This window comes from Sinocyclocheilus anshuiensis, unplaced genomic scaffold (assembly GCF_001515605.1).
Source record: "Sinocyclocheilus anshuiensis isolate Anshui unplaced genomic scaffold, SAMN03320099.WGS_v1.1 scaffold331, whole genome shotgun sequence".
Lineage (NCBI taxonomy): Eukaryota > Metazoa > Chordata > Actinopteri > Cypriniformes > Cyprinidae > Sinocyclocheilus > Sinocyclocheilus anshuiensis.
Genome location: NW_015552556.1, coordinates 58,243 through 71,909, shown reverse-complemented (window position 1 = coordinate 71,909; position 13,667 = coordinate 58,243). Strand labels below are relative to the sequence as shown.

The 13,667-nt window shown below is 37.0% G+C and overlaps 1 protein-coding gene across 1 annotated transcript in view; it reads right to left on the bottom strand.

The window, feature by feature from the left end:
* LOC107664566 (sarcoplasmic/endoplasmic reticulum calcium ATPase 2-like) overlaps nt 1-13,667 on the bottom strand; it is a 27,990-nt gene that overhangs the window by 9,904 nt on the left and 4,419 nt on the right. The window contains exons 7-19 of the mRNA XM_016455169.1: nt 10,988-11,154; nt 9,567-9,722; nt 8,303-8,444; nt 6,918-7,084; nt 6,599-6,687; nt 6,259-6,361; nt 6,050-6,181; nt 5,236-5,361; nt 4,275-4,496; nt 3,992-4,103; nt 2,743-2,984; nt 2,454-2,674; nt 1,262-1,464 (exon numbers count right to left, since the gene is read on the bottom strand). Coding sequence (XP_016310655.1) covers nt 1,262-1,464; nt 2,454-2,674; nt 2,743-2,984; nt 3,992-4,103; nt 4,275-4,496; nt 5,236-5,361; nt 6,050-6,181; nt 6,259-6,361; nt 6,599-6,687; nt 6,918-7,084; nt 8,303-8,444; nt 9,567-9,722; nt 10,988-11,154 — 2,082 coding nt within the window. The remainder of the gene's footprint in view (nt 1-1,261; nt 1,465-2,453; nt 2,675-2,742; nt 2,985-3,991; nt 4,104-4,274; nt 4,497-5,235; nt 5,362-6,049; nt 6,182-6,258; nt 6,362-6,598; nt 6,688-6,917; nt 7,085-8,302; nt 8,445-9,566; nt 9,723-10,987; nt 11,155-13,667) is intronic.

Below are 13,667 nucleotides of genomic sequence, written 5' to 3'. Positions count from 1 at the left end.
GTTGATAATGTGAGTAAGCGCAGGTATGACTGAAGAAGAAATGGCCTGAAGTATGTGAGTGGGGATAGGATCAAGTGGGCAGGTAGTAGGATGATTGGAAATGATAAGTTTGGAAATGTCCGTCTCCAAGAGTGGAGAGAAGGAGGAGAGAGAGTGTGTATTTGTCGTTATGAAGTTAACTTCGGTTTGTGGTGTGGAGAATTGGTCATTGATGTTTCTTGTTTTATTTATGAAGAATATTGCAAAGTCATCAGCTGTAAGAGTTGATGAAGGAGGAGGGGGAGGAGGACAGAGAAGAGAAGAGAAAGTTTTGTAAAGTGTGCGAGCGTCAGAACAGTTGTTAATTTTGTTGTGGTAGTATGTAGTTTTAGCAGTGGAGACATTTGCAGAGAAGGAAGAGAGGAGTGACTGATACACACTAAGGTCGGTCGAGTTTTTTTGATTTGTGCCATTTCCTCTCTGCAGCCCTGAGTCTAGAGCAATGTTCACGGAGAACATCGGACAGCCAGGGGGCAGGGGGGTAGTACGTGCTGGTCTGGATGAAAGGGGGCAAAAGTTGTCTAAGCAAGATTAATGACAGAATTTTCATTTCTGGGTGAACTAACCATTTAACCTCTTAATGATGTCTCATTTACTGTATGTTTGAATAAACCAATCAATCAGTTGAATGAAAACAACTTTCTATGACAGCCACCATTTAAATGTTAAATATTTCAACAATAAATTGGAGAAGAAACATTTTTTGCACATTTTTATTGGTCTTTTCTTGATTTTTAACATGCTGCCTCGTACATTAATAAGGGTTTGATTTTTGAACAAAATAACTGTGAAAGATGACACAAATATAGGTGTGATCGCTGATCATGTTTGGATTAGAATAGGCCAGATGGCTCAGACCAAATCTAATCACTGCTGCACACCTCACACAAAGCTGTTTGTTAGACATATGGGACAAAATGGATCCGTTTCACATTTATACCACATTTGCACTGCTTGTCTGGCATAACTGTTCAAATTTAAGAGCATGTTCGTCTCTGTAACAAGGAATGTCATAAACAAAAACTCTGCACTTTAGTGGATACCCTAAGAAGAGGGGATAAGCCGAGGTTTTTTTTCTGCATGATTAAGTGAAATGAAAAAAATAATGACTGCACTTGTGTATTATAGAATCTGATCTAACCTGATCAATAACATTATCCTATATACAGTAATGAAAGGTTTTAATCTTAATAACAAGGAGTGATGTGTGTAAATGACTCACAGCCGATGATGAGGTATCTGCAGAAGAGCCAACCCGAAATGAGTGGTTCTCTAGGTGAGCGTGGGGGTCTGGACATGATGTCCAGGTCAGGGGGGTTGAAGCCGAGAGCAGTAGCTGGGAAACCATCCGTCACCAGATTGACCCACAGCAACTGGACTGGGATCAGAGCCTCGGGCATTCCCAAAGCAGCGGTGAGGAAAATACTGAGAGACAGAGAGAAAAAATGACTAAACAATGCTTAAAATGCTAATTTTGCAGACGAAATCCAGTCATCCATTCAATGGGAATCTGTGTAATTGGGAATCTGCGCTAAGGGGACATGGTGATGGAAATAAAATATGAGATGGGAGGAAAAATGTTTTTGTGTTCTTTGTAACTGGAAACTTTATGTTCTTTCACAAATGTAATTTCATGTGACAACAGAAGAGTCAAGTTTTAAATAGGAAAAATATAGAAACTCTTTGGTCATTTTTGAGCAAGATGCTAATGGTCTAATCAGATTCAATGATCTATGCTAAGCTACAGCTAAAAGTGCTACCGCCAGACCCGGAGATCGGCTGAATGGATTCGAAAACGGTAAAACTCAACTGTTTAACTCTAGAGGAGTTGGAAAATGAGCCTATTTTCAAAAATAGTGGAGTGTTCCTTTAAATATCGCATGCGATTTATCATGAAGCCCTAAAAGATACTCTCGTGCTGCAGTTATTTACTAGCGAATGCATTGTATATTCCGCCTTCAGTATATCGATGGACCATGTGGAACATACCAACTATACAAACTGTGTAGGGGAAACCTAAACTGAGCCATTCACTATATAGGCTACTACAACCAGTGCGTCACCGAAAAAGAGTGTGTGAGTTTGTTTACAGAACGCTGTTGTCACTGCTGCAAACTCCCATATAAATAATTATTAAAAAAATATAATTTCCCTGCAGCCAGTGGGCCCCCTTTCCAGTGTAGGCCCCTGGGCTTCAGCCCCTTGAAGCCCGTGCATTAATGCGCCCCTATATGAGGTTGAAAGATTTCCTTGGCACATATTTTGGAGGTGTTTCACAGCCTTCTAGATATGTTTTCTGAAAAGATGCCACAGAGAGTGACGTCATATTACAACTGTTGCAGTGTCCGCAGAAATTTTGCTTGCTCAAAGTATAGTGTGACCATGGCTTTACAGTGATTTTTGTCTGTACATACCAGACTACCTCTCCAATGTTAGAAGAAATGAGGTAACGGATGAATTGTTTCATGTTGTTGTAAATGGCTCGGCCCTCCTCCACTGCAGCTACGATGGTTGAAAAGTTATCGTCTGCCAAGATCATCTCTGAAGCAGATTTAGCCACAGCCGTGCCTGAGCCCATAGCAATGCCAATCTCAGCCTTTTTCAAAGCTGGGGCATCATTCACACCATCACCTGTCTGGACAGAAAACACAAGCGTTCATTAATTTAAGTTTTTTGCACTTTCATATGTCTAGTAACACTTACCATCGCTGTGATATCACTGAGGCTTTGCAAATATTCTACAATGCGGCTCTTGTGCGTTGGCTCGACGCGGGCGAAACAGCGGGTAGTGCGACAGGCCTGTCGCTGCAGGTGGGGAGGCAGCTCATCAAACTCCCGTCCTGTGAGGCCACTGCCAAACGGCCCACCTTCAGCCTCCTCTTCCTCCTGCTCAGTGATGATGCCTACTCGACGACAGATAGACAGGGCAGTGCCCTTATTGTCACCTAGACAAACCAAAACAGGAAGAAGACCTTAGATTGACATTCACCTGCATATTTGTTTGTGTTTACCCTGCCCAGGCACAATTAGATAATAGACTGGAATTATATTTGTCACTGAGATTGAGCGTTGAGATTTAAAGGGTTAGTTCAACCAAAAATGTCATCATTTATTCACCCTCATGCAGTGTTGGGAAAGTTACTTTTAAAAGTAATGCATTACAATATTGCGTTACTCCATAAAAAAGTAACTGTGTTATTTATTGTAGTTACTTTTTATTGAAAGTAATGCATTACATTGATTTTGCGTTACTTTTTGTCACCTGGGCTGTGTTTGTTTATTTATTTATTTTTTAAACAATTAAATTAAATTAAATAATAAAATTAAATAAAAGTTATATTTTTGGCAATTGGAAAGGCCCTTTCACACCAAAAGAGAAATTAATAAGCCTCAGGATGAAGGAAGTGCCTCTGCATGGGGACAGCAAAGGTGTCAGTGAATAAATGGGAAAACAAAGTAAATTAGATCTTTTGTTGTAAATTTAAAAGTAATGCATTACTCTACGAGTTACCTGAAAAAGGTAATTAAATCACGTAACTAGCATTGCTTGTAATGTGTTACCCCCAACACTGCCATAACGTTGTTCCAAACCCATAAGACTTTGGTTAATCTTCAAAACACAAGATATTTTTAATGAAAGCTGAAGGTTTCTATCCCTCCTTTGAAAGGGCCAGGTAACCAAAACTCAGAACAGAAGATCCAAAAACACAATTTTTTGCCTATTATTTTAATAGGACAGTTAGTTGACAGGAAGCAAAGTGGGAGAGAGCGAGGGGGAGCATGATTGGGAAAGGTTCACAAGACGGGACGAGGCTATAGGTGCCGACTCCAAGTCAAAATTAACCAAAGTCTTGTTGGTTTGGAATGACATGAGGGTAGGTAAATGATGGCAGAATTTTCATTTTTGGGTGAACTTTCCCTTTACAATCACTTCTACGTGTGTTTAACCCACCTGTGATCATAATGACCCGTATACCAGCCTGTCTGCACATACGCACTGCATTCAGCACTTCCTTCCTGGGTGGATCTAACATTCCCACACAGCCTACGAATGTCAAGTCTGACTGTGAGAGACAAAAAAAAGTGTTATAAAAGTGTTAAAAAAGTTATAGCACTCAAATATACATTTTTAAATATTTTTTTGCTTCATGTACAATTCATTTCATATTAATTTGTCCTAAACTTATTCTCATGATTTCAGATTATTTATCGAACAAACGAACAAACTTGCTCACCTCATATTCTGTGAAGGCTGCAGAGTTCTCTAAATTCAGGGTTCGAGGGTCAGGGGGTGAATCTCTAGTTGCCATGGCAAGGCAGCGAAGTGTATCACGTCCTGAGCCCCACTCTCTTACTGTGCTTAAGAGCTGCTCCCTTAGGTCAGAGGTCAGCGGTACCCGTGTACCACCTCCTACCCGTATCCAGCGGCAACGCTCCAGCACACTCTCTGGTGCCCCCTATGAAGTCAGGATTAAGAGATAAAATGCATGCAGAATTGTGAGGAAGGTGAGGATAAAGTTCAAGAATCGAAAACCAATTAATAGTTGTAATAGATAAATAACATCAAGAGATAAAATGCATGTAGAATTGTAGATGGATGGGCAATGATACATTTCACACCACGAGAACCACTTAATATTAAGAAGGGATTAAGAAGTCAAAAGTGACAATAAAGGTATTTTTAATGTTACAAAAAAATTATGATTAAAAATGCTGTTGTTTTCAACTATTCATCAAATAATCCAGAAAAAACGCATCACAATTTCCACAAAAATATTAAGCTTCAGAACTGTTTTCAACATTGATAAAATCAGATAAAATCAGCATATTAGAACGATCAGGATCATGTGACACTGCTGAAAATAGATATACAGAAATATTATATATAGAACAAAGATGTCCAAGTAAAGTGGAACTGGAAATTACATTCGTTACATTCCTAAAGATTCCCATCTCTAATTTTGAGCTGATGCGCCACTTTAAAAGGCACAATAACATTTTAAATGTTGGCTGCTGAATGTCCACTTGTTATATAATCTTTTTTTAAGCATTTGTTCTTGCTAAAATAGGTTGTTTTTTAATTAGTCTATTTTGTTTAAAGATACAGTTACAGTTATATATAGTGATCCTCCAACAAAAATGCAAAATGAAAGGAATGGAAAAAGAGAAAACTTTAAAGAAAGATGAAAACCAGACCTTGACAAACATCTTGGCACCTGAAGCAGAGCGAGTGAGTTTGTTTGGAGAGCAGAAAACAGACATGGATTTCCTGTCTCGAGAAAACTCCAGAGTCAGCTCTTTCCTCATTAACTGCTTTATGACCTGAGAGAAGAAGCATGTGTGTGAGAGAGAAGTGGTGGAGGGAATACATCCTACTCACTCATCATTAGTGACTGTAATTTCACAAGCAGCAGTTAAAAAAAAAAGAAAAAAAAAGCCACCAAATAAACCATTTATTAGATCCACACAGAATCTGCACTTTTTTCCAATTTTCTTTGCTGATGATGAAAAAAACCCAGTGTTGTGTTTTCAGTTCCTTGAGGGAAAAAAGCAACTTTTCTCTCTCTGTAAAAAATGTATCATGCAAAAATGTGCATTCATCTACTCTTGACAAATAAACTATATAGAATGAAGAGAATATTTTAAAGTGCATTTGAAATGTGATGAAATCTCTTGTGCCAGAGTAGCTGACAAATAGCATATAATGAAATAATTCATAAATAAAAATACTAATAATATAGCTAAAAGATTATAGTTTTATATTTATTAATTATACATCATACATATATTTACATATATATAATATTTATATATTTATTTGTGTAAATAAACTCAAAATAATATAATAATACATTAATAAAACAAATGTATAATCATCATATAAAATAATATAAATAATACAGTTAGAAAAATTATGTTAAAATAGTTCTACATGTAATATACCATATCATACTGCTGTCACTGAGTGGAGATTCAGTGTGGGCCAACATATTACTATATGAACACTCACTGAACAGCAGGCAGTGGCTCTTTCAGCAGGCGAGAGGCCTCTCAGGTCTGTGTCAAACACGTTCATCTTCTCCACCAGACAACAGAGAGCCGTCTCAGTCGCTTCTCCCACTTTCTCATACACACCTTTACTCTGAGAGGAAATACAGAGAAAATGAGGTCTCTACAGCTTCACCATGACAGAGAGAATATGTAGATGTGCACACGCACCTCGTTGTAATCCAGCGAAGAGTCGTTACACAGGGCACAGATAGAGGCCATTTCCACCAGCCCTTCATACTGACTGCAGCGTACCATTCCACCGTCCTTATACCTGAAACAGAGACAAAAAGAGGATGGGAGGGATTGGAGGAGGACTGCAAATAGAGAATTCAGGACTGAAAACAGGTAGTGTGAGAAAAAGGGATCGATTAGGAAAAGAGAAAAAAATCTTAAGAAAGACATCACATAAATGTTTAGGCAAACCACAGGCTAGTTCAGAAGAGATTCCTGTGAGTGTGTGTGTGTGTGTGTGTGTATGTGAGTGTAGTTAGATGTGAAATAAACTCACACTTCTCCTTCAGGGGCGTAAGTAGATCCAGTTACTGTAAATTCGTTCAGTAAACACCTCTCACCTGAGACGATGTCCACAATAAACATCTGCACCCAGACAAACACACATGCACAGCCATGCATGCACACACATGATTAGTAAGTTTGATCCGTGGTTTTCAAGCATCATTCCATGTTATTAATCTTCTAGCTATCAGAGAATAATAAAATCCCACAATGCATCTGTTAGAATTATTACACACTATTAGAAATTATTATTATAAGTATTACTTAAGTATTCGAGTAAAACTGTGGCTCTGGACACAAGTCTCTCTCACCCTGCAGACAGACATCTGGTTGGTTGTAAGAGTGCCTGTTTTGTCAGAGCAGATGACGGAGGTACAGCCAAGTGTCTCTACAGATGGGAGGGAACGGACTATAGCATTTTTGCGGGCCATGCGGCGTGTGCCAAGCGCCAGGCATGTGGTAATGACAGCAGGAAGACCTGTGAGAAAGAACAAAGACATCAGTGAGTAAGTTATGGGAAAAGGGAGAGGAGTGGAACACAGTAAAATGTACTATTTTACAATGAGATATTAAACGACATTTCTCTAAATCCTTTCATTTTTTATGAAAATCAGATTTAAATGCTGTATTCTTATGTATATGAAATTACATTTTCAGGAAGCTTTATAACACAGTGGGTTTCTATTGTGCACTTTTTTCTAATTTACTATGAAATATTTCAATATAGGCTAAGTTATTTTAACAGCAAAGGTTAATATAAATGTTTTTTTTAGCATTTGCTATCTTTAAAATCTTTTGCTTTGATAAAAGCAGCACTCAAGCTGAAAGTAAAACCTGATGTTCATGGTTACAAGAATTATTCAAAATGCATCTGACCTTTTGTACAAAGGAGTTCACATAATCATGTCACAAATTTGATCAATGGATCCTTTTCACAGATATGACGCGTTTCCAGTTATTCCACAGAATAATAGTTCATGCTAATGCTGTGTCAGGGTTATTATAGTTAAATAAAACTAAAACATAAAACCATAAAGCACAGTTTTGTTACTCGAAATTAAAATAAGCACTAACTGAAATCAAAGAAAAATATTAACAAAAACCTAAACTTATTTTATTTCAGCTTGTTGCCAATGCAACATTTCTAGTTTTCATTTAGTTTAACTTGATGTACTGAAATAACTAAAACTGGATAAAAAATTATTTAAAAATATTAAAAATATATATATAAAAATGACAAAAACACTATATTACTCAACTTAATTTATATGCCCAACATAATTATTCTCTTAATATTTTTTTCCTCTTTTGTAAAGTCATAGAAATTGAGTAAATGGGAACACAGAAATTATATTTTTTGCAGTATATTTATAAAATTGTATTTGTTGCTCTGTTTACCATTATAGAAGTTTACCCAACTATGACGACATCCACTTCCGAGAACCAGGGAATGTGAAAAGGGTCCATAACAACAACAATTTGAATCTTTTTCTTCATTTTGTGCCAACTTTACATTTTCCTTACATTTTACATTTTTCCAAATCCTAAAATATTCTGTTCTGTAGGTACATTTTTAAATTTTTGATTGTCAAAAAGTGTTCAGACATCTGGATCCCAACATATAGCATTCCTGAGAAAAGGAGATTTAAATAATTTGGCTATGGCAAAGATAAAAAATAGGTTAACATTTGCGCACCCTCAGGGATGGCGGCTACAGCCAGAGCCACTGCGATCTTAAAGTAGTACACAGCTCCACGCAGCCAGCTGCCTCCGTGCACTGGGTCACTGAAGTGACCGATGTTAATACCCCAAACCGCCACACAGATCACTGTGATCACCTTCAGACAGAAAGAGAAAGAGAAAGAGAAAGAGAATCAGACAGAAAGAGAAAGAGAAAGAGAAAGAATGACTCACATTCAAACAGTTACTTCTGACCCAACCTCTGGAGCTCGATAATGCTGACAAATTGCTGCAGAGTGAATGCTAACTGTTATGTAGCAAATGAGAGGATCTGTCAATGAAATACTGTAAATGTATTTTTACATTTGTATTGCCTTTTTTGGTTCATTTATTTAGCACAGGCTGTTTTTGGAATGGAATACTAGATTAGATTAGATTAGAATACATTCACTTTAATTGTTATTGGGCAAAGTACAAGTACACAGCCAGTAAAATACAGTTATATGGTATGAGGTATAGATGGTAAGAGATAAGTTAAATGCAAATGACAAAGAACAAAAATAAGAGAGAGGGTGCAGATACAGTGATGATGTATAAATGGCAGAAGACAATTATAGTGTAAATGGCAATGTGTATAAATATAAAAGGTGCAGTGAGTTCATGAATAGCAAAAATGTGCAAAAAGGACTGAAATAGTAAAAATAATGAGGTACAATAATGAGGTACAAAAATGGCAAATTACCATTGCAGTGCAAATGATATGTTCTAAAAAAGAGTGCACTGAGTTCAAGTATAGCAGGAAATAGCTAAATTATGCAAACGGCAGAATATGGAATATGATACAGATTTTGTGTGTTATTTTTTTAATCGTTTGGAATATATACTGCACAGTATACAGTATATTAAAGAGCCAACTAGTTTTTTTTTTTAAGTCATCTGCACACGCAAGATTAAATATATGCTAAAATGTTGCATATTTCAGAAATAAATAAGATTATTTTGTCATTTTAATCACATTTTGTTTAAACATGGAATTTGGTAGTTCAATCCACTAATGAATCAAGGAAAAATATTTAAAATCACACTTCCAGCACATTCATCAAACTTGAAATGGAGAATCACATTGAGCACAGTGCTCTGCTTTATACTGCACATCGTATCCATACAGAAAATTTCCATAATGTGCACAGAGAACATATACAAGGAGCATAGTTACTCAACAAACAATAGAGTGAAGGTAAAAATAAAAAAGAAAGAGCACAGATAATTCAGTTTCCTACCTTAGAGAGTTGCTCTCCAAACTGGTCTAGTTTCTGCTGCAGAGGGGTTCTCTCTGGATCGGTGGCTGCCATCTCATCTCTGATCTTCCCGATCTCTGTGTGCACACCTGTCGCCACTACAACACCTATCGCTCGCCCTGCTGCAATGTTCGTCCCCTACACAAACCCACATTCACATGTGGATCAGATGAACTGTCAGACAGAGTAATTACTAGGAGCGTAATTGAATTTCCAGGATGGATTAACATCACCTACAGTACTTATAACAAGCTTAGGAATTAAGAAATTGAATAAAATGAACAAATGAATAAAATGTTACTGTTCCAGTTGGACAGGAATTTTGACATAATAATATATTATTTAAAATGCAATTTATAAATGACAAGTAATTTAAATCAAATCTAAGCAGTGCAAATGATCTACTAAAAGAGAATGTATCTTTTTACCTCAACTTTTGCTTCAGTTGAAAATGTACCAACTTTAGAAATCTATGGGGCAACATATTCCTGACTTTAAGCTATCAAAATGAAATAATAAAGAACAAAGTAACATCACGTCAAGGTGTTTTTGTAGCAGGTGGCATTTCATAGAGTGACTGGCACACGCCATTGATACATATATACAAAAAAAATGCTATATATATTTGATATAGCTTCATAGCACATAGTAGGTACTACATAGGTACTTTTTTTAACACCTACCATTGTCCGCTTAGACAAAAAGTTAATTTTGGAGCCTAGATGTGTGATATTTAAAGTCATATCATGGTAACACTTTATTTTACAGTACATGCACTTACAGTGTACTTACCCAAGAAAGTACTGGGTAATATAAGGTAAATTCATGGGTTAAGGTTAGATTTAGGGGTTGGTTCAGGGTTAGTACCTAGTTATTACCCAGTTATTATAATTGTTATAATAAGTATGTACAAACGGAACAGGACTGTAAAATAAAGTGCTACACATTTCATTCATTGTTTTGCTTTTCATTTTGGATGGGTCCTCCAAGTCACTGTTTATGTTCCTGTCCTTACATGGCCAGACATCCATTAGAGTTTCTCAGCGGGACAGAAGTAATGGAGGCTTTAGCGTGTGTGTGTGTGTATGTGTGTGTGTGTGTGTGGGTGTGGAGACTTTGAGGCTGGTACTCTCTGGTCATTATCCATCTGAGAGCTCAAAGCCTGTGTGACGTGATGACTATAGCCATGTGGGAGCAAACAATATGAGTGATGTTTTATTCAACACACAGACTCGACTGCCGGACATAATCCACTACAGTACACAAACCATCATACACATCCACAGCTGGCCGTGTTTAATCCAGTGCCCGATCGCCACAGGTAACAAAAACAAAACCTGAAATTCATAAAGAATAGCTGCAGATGGACAGATAACTAACATAATCACTCCAGATAATCTTACAGAAAAGAGCATGTTTTTCTTATCCTGGTTGACGGCACGGGGGTCAGGCACTGGGTCTGTGTGTTTCAGGATGGATACAGACTCCCCCGTCAGGATGGACTGGTCCACTCTCAGAGTAGTAGAGCGTATGGAGGTCAGTCGGATGTCTGCTGGGACTTTATCACCAACTGGAGAAAAGCAGGTGCAAAAAAGAGACTTGTGTCATTTTTTTATCAGGCATGTTATGCGATAAGAACAGTAAAGGCATCAAAGATATACATATTTTACAGAAACGCAACCAATGTAATCAACACAAATGAGAAATGGTTTAGGTAATGTATAAGAACATAGTTTTGATGTATTAAAGCACTTTTGAGCAACAGACAGACTTTTTTTCTATTTAATTATCATCCCCTCCTTTTTTTTCCAATGAAAGATATTTTTGGAGCCACTTATTATAAAAGTATGAAGTTTGTTGAAAATGTTTCAAATTGCAATAATACTTAAAGGGGTCATATGATGCTATTTTAAAGATCATGGCGTGTTAGAACGAGGCGTTTTAGGTAGGCGTGGCTGACTCTTAACTTTTATAAAGAATATCTCTTTGGATTTGAGACTTTAGTCTTTGCAACTTTACAGATCTTCTTTATGCACCAAGAGCTTGTAACACTCCAAAGAGAAAGGAAAACTTAAAATCGCATCATATGGCCCCTTTAAGGTAACACATTTTATTATTTCATTAGACTGCATCCAAAAAAAAAAAAAAGCCGTCAACCTTATTTTTATTCATTAGTTTTGGGATTCTTAGAATAGAACTTTGAGTGGAGGGCCAAGAAAATTCTGAGACTGGGTCTTAACCCCTTTCTGTCAAATCTGATACTAAAGACCACAAAAAACTTCAAAAATTGGTTCAAATAAAAATACATCATGTATTATCAGCATAATAGCTTGAGTGAATGACTAAACTAAAAGAAGTTTACATTGTCATTGTCACAAATTTGCTTATTTGATTAGTGGCATCATTTCATTTATTTTAAACTATTTAAAATCCTCCCTGTGACCCTACATAGGAGGGGAATGGATAGATGGATGGATGAGTGATTCAAATCTTAAAACAATAGTTTTTTCAGGTTAAAATTAGATTTTGAATACTCAGATTTTCAGTGTGTGTACATGTATGTAAATGAATAAGAGATTTACTTTGAAGTGACCAAATGATAATTGCAAATGCAGCTGCAAAGGAGAGTCAAATTAGGTTGATTGCCAATTAGCAGCAAGCATCAGCTATAAATGGTTTCAGACAATTAAGACTTTGATGTGAGTTTTCAAAGCAACATGAAGCAACTAACAGAGTTCCAAAGATGCCAAGTGCTACAGTTGCAGGTGCATCAGTTACACAGAATGCAGCACATTTAATGCGTCCAGGGAAACAGCCTATAGAAATAACATGTGCAAATAAATCTGGAAAAATTTCACTGAGGCAAAAGGAACTGTGGCTGCAAGTCACAGCTCACCAACAATAATGGTAGGACAGTGCAATGCATAACTGGCCTAAAGCCTGAGCATAATTTCAAAAATGTAAACCGCATTTAAAACAAACCTCATAAACCTGGAATTTCTGGCAGTGGCAGTTTTATTAATGCAAAAGAATACATAAGAGCAGTGGATTTATTGATTTATTTAATGTATATTGCTGCTGCCACACAGATCTAAATAAACATGCGGTATATTTCCCAGCTGTTTACCTTCACAGACATAACCGACTGTTTTTTATAACTCATGTATGTGTTTTTAACGTAAACTTGTGTGTGATTGAGAAGTTAGTTTAGTACTCCCATGCTGTGTGACAGCTGCTTTCTGTATGTGTGCTTCGGATGTGTGCGCTCAGAAAACGCAGTATATCAGAAGTTTAAACTCAAATGGTTTAAAACGCATGATTTCAGCACGATAAACATGATAATCAGAACCAAAACAGATGTTTTTTTAGCAGGTCCGAGCTGTAATGGTGCAGCTCTGTTCTGGAAAAGGGGGCGGGAAGCAGCAGCTCATTTGCACTTAAAGAGACATGGACGAAAAACAGCGTGTTTCTGCTTCCACTCAAAATAGGCATTTTCAAAATGATATAAATGATCTGTGGAGTATTTTGAGCCGAAACTTCACAGACACATTCTGGGGACACCAGAGACTTATATTACATATTGTAAAAAGGGGCATATGTCTCCTTTAAAGAATCTAAAATAAAAAAACGTTAAATGATGAGAAAGTTTTCATAAAATCTGGAGAAACCCATATAGTCTTGCCAAATTTTAAATATGGTGGGGACCTGTGATGTTTTGGGCAGCAGTCTCACGGGAGTCATTCCTTCAGATTAGGGATGCACCGATACCACTTTTTCCAGTACTCGCCCGATACCGATACTTTTATTTTTGGTACTTGCCGATACAGAGTACCGATACCAATATTTTTATTGCATTTGTAAATTTTTCAAATATTGGGTACAGAAACCAAAAACCCTTAGCCTTAATGACAGCCTGTAGTCTCCTGGGCATGCTGTCATCCAGCTTCATGCAAACCTCAACTTCAATTATTTTTTTCCCAGACTCGGTCTGAATAATTTTTGCTTTATGGTACATCATCTTTAATTTAATAGCATTAGAGCTGCTCCATTGCAGCGGCTTAGTACTGTAATCACGCGCTTTGC